General features: G+C 31.8%; 1 protein-coding gene across 1 annotated transcript in view; it reads left to right on the top strand.

The window, feature by feature from the left end:
- The window catches only part of LOC145285794 (long-chain fatty acid transport protein 1-like), a 134,054-nt gene extending 123,128 nt beyond the window's left edge, over positions 1–10,926 (top strand). The window contains exons 9-11 of the mRNA XM_080134165.1: positions 3,982–4,146; positions 6,526–6,672; positions 10,334–10,926. Coding sequence (XP_079990291.1) covers positions 3,982–4,146; positions 6,526–6,672; positions 10,334–10,491 — 470 coding nt within the window. The 3' untranslated portion in view covers positions 10,492–10,926. The remainder of the gene's footprint in view (positions 1–3,981; positions 4,147–6,525; positions 6,673–10,333) is intronic.
- The last annotated feature ends 1,144 nt before the right edge of the window (positions 10,927–12,070 follow it).

The following is a 12,070-nucleotide window of genomic DNA, read 5'->3' as shown; positions in this document are numbered from 1 at the left end:
TTTATTTCTAGCTATTCTGGCATGAAATATAAAGTCAATGCGACTCAGACTAAAAGTGGGATTTTTGAAAATCGAAAGTGTTGAGAAATGGAAAGCATTTATTTCTCTTTTCACAGTGAGTGATGCGACACAAGGGTTGAAAAGTAAGATTGAAAAGTCAGCGCGCCCAAGGAGGAGCACTCTGACTCTGCAAAAGATGCTTCGACAGCTCCTTTGGCATTTCCTGGTAGAGGTGCTCAAGGGATTAGCAATAAACTAACCCCCTTCTCAAAGAGAGAAGGTAAAAAATCCTGGGAAGGTGGACCTCCTAGAATTGCACAAGACCAGCATTGCACAGCAATCAACAGGAAAAAGGCCATTTCAGAAATGGTCTAGACAATGTTGATTTGGGGGCCAAGTGAAAAAATTCCGTGCATTGAACTGTGTAGCAATACACATGAAAAAATTTAACTGGCTTAAAATATTTCAATATTGGTATATATTGAAAGCGCTTGATAAGCTAAGAATCTTTAAAAAAATTTAAAATCCAATTAAAATTAAGGAAGTTATGACTATTTTTATGCCTTGCGTGTTTGGATATTTTTCTCTCTTTAAGACCATATGCGTTTTGTCACATTTTTTGTACTTTTTCAGTAAAAATGTTATATCTTTGTTAAAACACAAGACTAAGCAATGAAATTTGCCATATAAGTGTATTTTTGTGCAAGGAATCTGAATATGCTATTGAAAATCTCCAGAAATGAATGGTTTCCAAATAATCTGCAGTAAATGCACATAAATATGCTGCGATTGCTTAAAAATGCCATGTATTCATTAAAAGAAAAGAAGTTAGAGAACTCAAAGTTTAGTTGTAATGCATTTTATGTGCCAAAAACTGAAATCGAAATCTAGGATTGGTTAAAAACGAATATATTGCAATATTTCTTTGGTATTATTGCAGATTAATACCTTCTGTTACCCCTCCCCATCTGACCACATCTCCAAAATATGTGATTCTACCTTTATAGACAATTGCATGTGAACAACTAAAAACTTTAATAAAAGATAAACAAAAATTATTTTAGAATTTAATGTAAAATGATTTCTCATTTTGAATCCTTCAAGCGTTTTAGGGCAGTTATCCCCCCTCCCTTTTAAAAACCATGCATAATCGCCTTTTATAGGAAAAAAGCTTTTTTCCTATAAAAGGCGATTATGCATGGTTTTAAGAGGGTTTTTGTGCAATTATGAGAAGGTAGGGAGGTTGCCACTCTGACTTTAGGTTAATGATAGGGCTAAGGAAAATTATGTGTGAACATCCTGAAGACTTGATAGAAACAAAACAAAGACAATTTTAGAATTTAGAGTGGGCGTTGGTTTCACATAAATGTAAAATAATTCACCATTTCAAGACGATCCTAGCATTTTAGAACAGTTAACCAATGTATTTTCTTATGGGAGATTAATCATGCACACTTTTCTTTAAACGTTTTTTCCGCTTTTTTTTTTTTTTCGCTTACATGAGATCACAGAGGAAGTTTGTTTAGTGGGGAGCTCTACCACTTGTACTTAGCATTATTGTTAAGGCTAAAGGTTTTAGGAAGAGGCTTGCAACTCATACCTACGATTAGACATAGAATTTATTTATTTATTTATTTTATTTTTTTTAAGAGGGTGTTGTGAAACTACAAGAATTATGACAAACAGACAAAAATAAATGTTATTTAAAAAAGTGACGTCCCTCTCACAGAAAATATGACGCTTGGAAAAATATCAAGTATTTTTGTCCCACCTATTTAAATATAAAAAAAGAAACAAGTTTTTGCTAAAGCTGACAAATTGTGAAAAAACTTTGAATTAATGTTATTTTGATTTTTAATTACATTTCATGTCTTTTCCTACAGTTTTTATTTTTTTAACTGAGCACCTCCTACAAATATTTAAATATTGATTATTTTTTTTTTTTTAATAATTGGGTAGATTAGTTTCCATTCGATAATAATTCATTGAAAACATTTTTTAAAGGACCAAAGTTAGAAGTGTGTACCGTTCGTACATATGAACCAAAACAATCGTATTTCTGTGCAACTTTGCTTGTTAAAATATTTTAAAATTTAATACTACCCAATTTTTAAAAATATTTGTATGGTTGATAACAAAATAGCTCTAACTAAACATGTAAGAATTTTTATTTATAACCAGATTTTCAATTAAAAAAAAAATCGATCTGGAATAAAAATGAACAACAAAAATAAAACGTCTGTTTACGCCATGCTTATCGTTGCTGCTGCTATTACTAATACTACAGAAGTCTTGATTCAAATTCATAACGATTTTTTCGGATATTATGTTTTTAAATTGCTACGCACCACTAAGGAAAACCCTGTCCAATTATCTTTTTAATGAATAAACATAGTAAAAAGATTGTTTTAATTAATAGTGAGTGTCTGAAAAAAATTTTTTTCAAAATTTTCCATACTCGTCATTTTGAAAAATTTTTTTTTAACCCAACAGAAAAACGAGTGGTCAAATGAATTTTGGACACTCGAAATTATAAAAAATGACATCTCTTTTGGTTTATTTCCAAATTTCATTGAAAATTTTTTAACAGAAACACTGTACGAATGTTTAGAAATCCGGGGGGGGGGGGTCATTACAAAATCTTACTGAAAATGCCGTTTTATGATGTTCACATTTTTATCACTTTATTTGGTTAAAACTCTAAAAAAATATAATGTATGTTATTATTTACTAATTAATTTTAAAGTATATTCATTTCTGAACAAAACGGTGGTAATTTGAAGACTTAAAGTGCTTGGGTTTTTAAAATATGACTGTTTTAGCAGAAACCCCTTGAAATTTGTGATTATCCAAAGCATTTTATTGGTTATGTGTATTGCTAAACTATGACAATATATAGTTTTTGATATAATTTATTAATAGTATTTTGATAAACAAGAGTTTAAATATAAGTTGGCAAAAGTATGTTTTTTTTTTTTTTTTTTTTTAACAACCTATGTTCTTGTCTGATAATGAATCAAATGGAGAATCAAAGTTTTTTTTTTTACTCCTTATTTTTATAGTTTTTTTTTACAAACTAATCTAAGCATTTAGATAGAAGGGTCCATCAAAGAACGCTTTCCTGTCTCCTTCTTTCTGTCTTATCAATTGCCTTTCTCTTAATTTCTACTGATGAAACTGGAACTATTTTTGTTGAAAAATCCAATGAATACAAGCAAAAGAAAATGTGGATTGGGTTCTTGTCCATAATTCCCACAATATTAAAACAAATATAAATAAAGAAAAGTTTGTATGCTATACATATGTTGTACACTGAGGAGTTCTGTATGACACGGAGGGATGTATATATGATTTGTGCAAGACCCCAGGCAACACATACCCATGACGAAACGAAAATATCATATTCCAAAAATCATGTAAATTGAAAAAGTAGTGTTATTTTTATGAAAAAAAATCATTTTAATGGGAATTTGTAGACATTACAATGTAAATCTAATATTAGAGGATTTTTTAAGGAAATACAATGTAATTATAAAAAACTCTTACCTTAATAATATTAATATTAAATCTTATATTAATACCTTAATAATATTAATATTAAATCTTATATTAATACACACAATGTTTTAAGCAAACATCTTCCTCATAAATCTAGTAAGTATGAATTATTGTTAAGTTATCTTCCTTTATTTATTCAAATATTTTTCCAAAATGGTGAGTTAGATGATCACTTCTCTCATACTTATAAAATTTGATTTTCTTATTTAAAAAAAAAAAACACTACTTGAGCAATTAATGATTTTTTAAAATATATTTTCATTTCATCATGGATACATACATCATAGAGATTTTCCTTTATTTTATATATATATATATATATATATATATATATATATTTTTTTTTTTTTTTTTGATATAGAGGGAATTCTGAACCAGAAGCAAAAATTGTTGCATCTTTTTTATTTTTTATTTCTTTTCCAGGTGATGTTCTAGTGATGGACAAGTTCGGCAACATGTACTTCCGTGACAGATCTGGAGATACATTCCGTTGGAAAGGAGAAAATGTTTCTACATCTGAAGTTGAAGGAGTGATAAGCAATATTTTGAAACTGAAAGATGTTGTTGTTTACGGCGTTGAAGTTCCGGGTATGTTGGCTTTCTTCCTTTTCTCTACTTTTAGCTTTGAGTTGTGGATTCAGTTTATATTTTCTAAATCCAGTTTTCGCTATCCCTACTTACAAAAGTAGATGTCTGACAGAGATTGTTGGAACAAACAAATCAAAAGAACGTTTCTGAATTTCTAAATTTTGTATTACAGTAGAACTCTGGGATACGATTTTTTCAGGTTACGATGTGGAATATGTTTTTCCAGTCCCGCCTTATAGTGTTATTTATAATCTTATTTGATTATATACATGTGTATTATATACTGTACTGTATTTTGTTACTAATTTTTGATATACACTGTGTAAAATTTTGCTTAGGCTCTGCCATACGAGGATTTCACCAACCCCGGAACTGATTAATGTTGTATCCTGAGGTTCCACTGTATTTTGATTCTTCCGACTGCTGCACTCATCTGAAGTGTTATCTTCACATCATTTTGGTTGATGTAACCTCCGACCTTCTTCAGTTGTATTTGTCGAACTCTGGAATCTTCTTGTCAAACTCTGGAATCTTTCTGTTGAACTTGGGAATTTGCACGGAAACTATAGTCTAGTTGATAAAGTACTTGGTAAAATTCAATTGTAAAATTACACTCTTCTTGAGGTTGAAGGTTGGGCGACACTCAAAATACAACTGCAATTTACTTATGGCTGACAGAACAAGAGCATGCTACCCTTGTGAATTAAATAAAGGGTTCCGTTCATAATACCTCCATACAGATTCCCAAATTCAGCAAAAAGATTCACCTGGAGAAGGTTGACATTACATCAATCAAAATGTCGTTAAAATAATCTTCAAGATGAAAATAATAATCCGAAAAATCCAAATAATATGAAATCAAAAGAATATGAAAATTCTCGATCCGATTGATTAAATGTTTACAATCGTTTTTATATTTGGCATTGACAGAGATCTTATCAGACCCTATCCTCTTTTTCTTTATTTTTGGTATTAAAGAACCTCAGAGATGCCATTTTTATTTTGTACCTGTCCCCTCAAAATAGTGTCCATCTTAAAGGGCTCTTGACTTCCATTCAGCTTTTCTCTTTTTGATCCACGAATAATCCTCCTTTTTTTTCCCCCATTTAGAACCTGCCTTACTTCTTTTCAATGCGTAAAACAATCTAGAAAACAATGAGCAGGAAACAAGATGTCGTATCCTATTGAATAAAAAGTTATCTAAACAGATGAGAGAATATTGAAATTTGAACTGTTCACCAATATAAATATGTGTTCAATTTTGTAAACGTTTGAACAAAAAAACCTTCTATGCCTTACTTTTTTTTTCTTGCATTTCATTCCTGTATATGTTTTAGCATTAAATTGCTTATTGTATTCATTTTTTTGTCACATTACTTTTTCACGTGTTCCCTTGTAGGCATTACTTTAGAACTAGAAATATACTAGAAATAAAATATAAAAGTGATAGTCTTCTGAAGGTTGCAGGTTCAATTCTCAGAGTAGGCAACCGAAAAATACATTTGCGAATTACTTAGGACCTTCATCCAGTCATGACTGACTGAACAAGAGCACACTACCCTTGTGAAGTAAATAAAGGGTTCCGCTCGAAATTCTGTTCAAACCCCAGAGTTCGACAGAAACATTCCCGAGTTCGACAAGATACACCTGAAGAAGGTCGGAGGTTATATCGACCGAAACGTTGTGAAAATCGCACTCAAGATGAGAACAGTAGTCGAATGGATAACAATACAAATAACCAATCCTCATCTCAAAAATTCAAGAACAAAATATAAATGTTTATTTCTGCCTCATATTACTAACTGACAAAATCTCTAATTAGAATTTAACTATAAATGGCTAATCTATTATTATACTATGAGTGACCTACTTAAAGAAATCATCAAAACTAATTTTCTCTTAGTTTTTCTCACATTTGCATACAGTGTGCTGAATTCATGAGTCTTACGCGCACAAAATATTTTAAAAGGTATTAAATGTATTCTTGTTCTGCAAATTAGTACAAATCAAAAGTTTATCTTTTTTTTTTTGAGTAATGCAGAGTAGAGTCGGAATATATACCAAACAGTGAGTGAAAATATCCTCACCTTCTACTGAAAATGTGTAATTATGTTGAAAAATTTTAGAATTAAATCTAAAAAATTTGTAATGTGACCGAAAAAATATTTTTTTCCTTGTCATGAAAAAATTTAGGGCGAAAAAATAATGAAATAGTTCCTGATTTTAAAAAAAAAAATTAGCTTTCATTTATGAAGCTAACCTTAGTCCGAGCCCGTTATCATTTCAGGGGGAGTCTCACTTGACTCCATCTATATGATATATGCAGATGTAATCTCTATATAAATTTTATTTTGTGCTTTCTTTTTTCTTTTTTCTAAGGCGCTGAAGGACGTGCAGGGATGGCTGCGATTGTGGATGAACATGAGACCCTCAACTTGGATACCCTTAGTGAAAATTTGGCCATGGTCCTACCTCCATATGCTCGGCCAATGTTCATTCGACAATTAAAATCTGTAGAAACAACTGGTATGATTGCTTATTTAATATTAACTACTTATCCCTACATTATCTGTTAAATTTGTGATAGCATTTGTGGCCCCTAAACGTACATTTGTGGATCCTAAACGTACATATTCCCGATTAACTCGACAAACAGTAAAATCCCATCTTTTAATCGAAAAGCTTTCTACTCTAATACTTTTTTTCCTTCAGACTACTTATACTTTGGAATTCCCTTCCTGCTTCACTGACTACTAATTTGCAGAAATTTAAATGTAATGTCAACAGACATTTTGCTGCTCAACACTCAACAGTAGACACAATCCAAAATAATATTCCTTTATGAGAAAGTGTATTTAAGTCAAACTCTCAATTGATGTTGCTTTTTAAAAAGAATTTTAACAACAAAACATAAATGAACACTAGAATGCTAGACCATTTTTTTTATTCAAAGCTGGCCCACAATTCCAGAGAGACCCAGGCTTGGCTTTAGAAGGAGTGCTATGACTTTGTATTCTTCTCTCACTGGCTCCTCTCCTCCCCCAACCTGAACCCGCTAGACTACTTCGCTTGGTCATATGTCAAAAACATCACCAACATGACCTCCCACAGCACCAAAGCCAGCTTGTTTGCTGCCATCTGCTGAGTATTCACCAAGCTCCCACCGGCACTTGTGGAAAAGGCATGCTCTTGGGTTCGGACCCGTATTGAGGTGGTGATTGAGGCTGAAGGCGGCTACATTGAATAAATGGCAGCTCTACTACATAATCAAGTTCTCTGAATTTATTTTTTCGATAAGTTTTAAAATAAAGCTGTAGTGTTGTTTTCTTTGGGGCGACAAATTTTATCCTACCATCCTGCAGACACTTGACAGAACGTAGAGGTTCGTCTATCAGGATGATAAAGATGATCTGATCATCCTCGGGATGATGGATGATACGCGCTGGGGGAGGGGTGTTAAAGTAAAGCTGGTTTGCACACAGCCAACCTTATCTCTCGTTCCAACCAGCCTAATCCAGTAACAAGGCAGGATTAAGACAACTGGAAACCAGGTGGGATGCAGGAGTTGCCAGAAGTGTTCACATCCTCCTACATACAGCGCCTGGTATTCCCAAATGATCACCCATCTGGTACTGGCCAGGCCTAACATTGCTTAACTTTGGTGATGTAATGAGTCAAGTCAGTGTGATTATACTATTTTTGACAGAACATGCATACATGTTACAATGCACATTATGTAAGTTTGAACTCGTGATATCGTCCTATCGAATTTATCACGTCAAGCACCACGTTGCTTGGAAGATCTTACAATTTTCTTGGCCTTCGGGACAAGATCAAAGTGTAGTATCTGTTCTTCAGATGCTGCACTTCTATTTCTTGTTCTCTTTCGGTGGAGGAGAAATCCTTCACGACTGAGACAATTTTTATTTTTGTACCTTTTCTCCACGTTAAAAAACGACCCTGGTGTCTAACTCTGTCCCGTGGGGAGGCATAGTAAATAGGTACATTTATAGAAAACTGTTAGGTCTTCAACTTAAAAATAATATTCAAAGAAGAGTTATTTCCCTTTCACCCAAACTAGTGTTATCTATCCTTAGGAGACGAGGTCAGCCATGATCGTCAGATGTAAACACAAGTTCCTCGTCTTTCAATTGTAGGTGTATCAATCTGATTGTCTTCAAGTCCAATATAAACAAATTCTTGATGAACCGTCCCCTCTAAGTAATCCAATTTATAAAATTCCCACTACTTATGTTTACTACGCTATAATCACATCGACTAATGTATACCTATTAACCCTTATCCTCGAGTGGCCTCTGGGTCTTGATAACTGGTGATTCCTGTGTTAAAAAAAAAACCCTTTCTTTCACAGACATGATGTTGCTAGTCTCAGTCTTTTTTATAAATATTCACCCCAAACAAGGCACGTTGCCACTTTGATGTAGGAGGCTACTATCAGGGACGTAAGTTGCAGGGGTACTATGTAGGGAGTTTAGCAGCAAGATGTCTGTTCACATTACACTTGAACTTCTGCATGTCAGTACAGTTGGGGAAGCAGAAAACCGGAAGAGAATTTCAAAGTCCTGCAGTTCTGGGGAAGAAGCTATTAGAGTAAAAGGCTTTCTTACATCTAGGAATCTCAATTTCTTACATCTAGGAATCTCAACTGTATAGGGGTGGGACTTCGCTGTTTGTCGGAGTGCTATATATATATATATATATATAATTATTTGGGGGGGCTTACAAAACTTTATTATAGCTATAAAAAAGGAAGACTGAGTTTTTTTGTATCCATGATAAAAAGGACGGAGGGAAAATATATTTACTGAAGGTTAAGAAAAAAAAAAAAAATTAGATAATCAAGTAGAGTTGGCCAACCAGGTTTCGCCCTCACTTTTCAAAAGCCAAATCGAGGGTTTTCTTTTCTTTTTCTTTTTTTTTAATTTATTTTATTATTATAGGGAAACGAATTTAAACATGGGGAGCGACTAAAATAAAATCAAATTATCGGAAGGAAGAAAAAAAATGGGGAAAAGTACTAAAATAAGTCTATTGTTATGATAATTGTACAATGGGGAGAAAAGGCCTTCGAGCACGACGTTTTCTCCTCATTGTACAATTATCATAACAATAGATTTATTTTTAGTACTTTTCCCCATTTTTTTTTCTTTTAAATTCATTTCCCTATAATAATAAAATAAAAAAAAAATTAAAAAACAAAAAAAACCCTCGATTTGGCTTTTGAAAAGTGAGGGCGAAACCTGGTCGGCCGACTCTACCTCATATATATATATATATATATATATATATATATATATATATAATTTATTTTTTTCTTAATCTTCATTAAATATTTTCCCTCCATCCTTCTTTTTATCATGGATACAAAAAAACTCTGTCGTCCCTTTTTCATAGCTATAATATATATATATATTTGAAAATACTTTCTGACGAGGACGCATCACAGACCGTCTGAAACGCGCGTAAACGATTTCAATGACTTAAAAACATTATTACAATAATCCAAACATAATTTTCAATGAAAAGCCAAGACATGGAATAATAAAATAATGTTAAAAAATACACATTGTTGGTGACTACTCCCTTATTTAAATATATATATATATATATATATATATATAGTCGTAAGTTATGAAAATATAAAGATATATGGCAATTAAGCTACACAGAATATTCCGTGTTTCATTCTTGTAAGAATTCGTCAGGCTTGTGTGATAAGTTGTGGTTATCGCGTGTTTATATATACGCACATGCTATTGAATTTTCTAGGTAACCAATCAAATTCCTAGTTTTTTTTTTTTTTCTTCAATATTCATTTTTACCTGTTATCTTTGTTCCAACTCGTCTGATTCGTTGGTTGACTGGTCTCCATCAATTCACTGTTTTGATATCTCATTATAATACAATTTCCTATTGCAAGATTAGTGTGTGGAACTTAACGTTGGAAATTGTTATTTGTAAGTACAGAATAGTTAACAATGCATTTGGGAAGGTGCAGATTAGTTAACAATTATTTTGTCTGCTACTGGACACGCTTCACAAAATCAGAGGTTTGAACTAATTTTTATTCGGTTACAAGCAGCGACCAGATATTTAATACCAAAATATCATGAAATCAAACCTAACTAATGTCATTCATTCGTTTTGTTTTTTTGTTTTTTTTCAGGTACTTTCAAGATCCGCAAAGTGGATTTAAAGAAAGAAAACTTTGATGTGACAAAAGTTAATGATAAAATCTATTACATGGATGTCCGATCCGGAAAATACAAGCCTGTAACCCCAGAAGTCTACAGAGATATTTGTGATGGCAAAATAAAGTTGTAACATTCCGAAAGGAATCGCGAGGAAGAAGAAAGCCAACTGTTTACCAATTGTTGCGTTTGTCCATTTTGTCGGGCCACCCTAGAACAATCTGCAGTTTTTTTTTTCTCTTTTGAAACATTTGAGAAAAAAAAACATTTGAAATTAGGCGGGTCTTTTTTTTATTATTATTTAAGACTGTACAATAATTTTTTTTGTATTTTAGGAGAAAAGAAAGAAAAAAAATGTTGTCATGAAATTATTTTAAAACATTCTAACAGAAAAAAAAATTGTCTGTAAATGTTACAAACTGTCTTTGTATTTCGACTCGTGTTAGAATAAAATATTTTCTTTCTTGCTAAAACGATGAACATGTAAAAATATACGAATTAATAAATTAAAAAAAAAAAAAAGGTTAGCAAATACTTCCAACTTTCCAATAAAAATGGATTTCATGAATCTTCTTGTAAACTTCTGTCTGTAAATAGTGATTGATGCGATCGTTGTTTCTGGTATTAGGTGTCAATTCATTCCATGTACACGAGATATAGTGTGGTATTTGCTTAGACGAGAATTTTTTTTTTAAATTGTGATAGCAATTTTTGATAGAATTCTTGATTTTCCCAAAATAAGCTTTCTTACCTTTTTCATAAAGACTTGTACAGGAATCCAATATATATATATATATATATATATGTGTATGTATGTATGTATATATGTATGTATATGTATGTATGTATGTATATATAATAATGTCGATATGTTATGATATATAATGATATATATATGATATATACATGATGTTGATATATATGTATATATATAATGTCAATATATTATAATATATATGTCAATATATTTCATTATATATATATATATATATATATATATATATACGTGTGTATTGTGAAAAACAAAAAATCCACTTGTCAATTTTTTGGAGTAAATCCTTCTGTTCTTAGAACAAAATGGTTAGCTTAACTGATAATTTCTCGAAACTAGCTTTTGTCATGGTGCTATATTGGCATATGAAAAAAAAATTTCTTTTGAGTTAATTCTTTTATTTGATTCTAAGTTTCTTCATTATGATCCAATGATGTCCTTTGCATTTCCAGTCTTGTTGCACCAATTTAAAAATGTCAGTTTTTAATTCAACTACAGTAGAACCTCGGGATACGGTGGGCCTAGGATACTTTTCTTTCAGGTTACGATGTGGAATATGTTTTTCCGGCCACTGGTTACAGTAGTTGCCCCACCATACGGTGTTATTTATAATATTTGATTCGATACATGTGTATTATATACTGTACTGTATTTTGTTATCCCAGGGTTCTACTGTATCAATTCATTTTTTTTTATATCCAACAAAAACTTGAATACTTGTAACATGACATTTTTGTTTCTGAATTTTTTCGTTATATTTGGATTCTTTGAACAACAGTTCTCATCTTGAATGTTGTTTGTACGTTTCGGCCATTGTAGTTTCCGATCTTCTCCAGGTGTATCTTATTAAACTCTAGGAATCTGTATGGAATTTCGAATGGAACATGATCTCGTTTCATCAGCCACGAGTAGGTAAAAGTCCTCAGTAATTCTCAATTAT

The sequence above is a fragment of the Euprymna scolopes genome, chromosome 10 (assembly GCF_053919585.1).
Source record: "Euprymna scolopes isolate OS-2025 chromosome 10, ASM5391958v1, whole genome shotgun sequence".
NCBI classification, from domain to species: domain Eukaryota; kingdom Metazoa; phylum Mollusca; class Cephalopoda; order Sepiida; family Sepiolidae; genus Euprymna; species Euprymna scolopes.
This window is presented reverse-complemented; position numbering and strand designations above follow the sequence as displayed.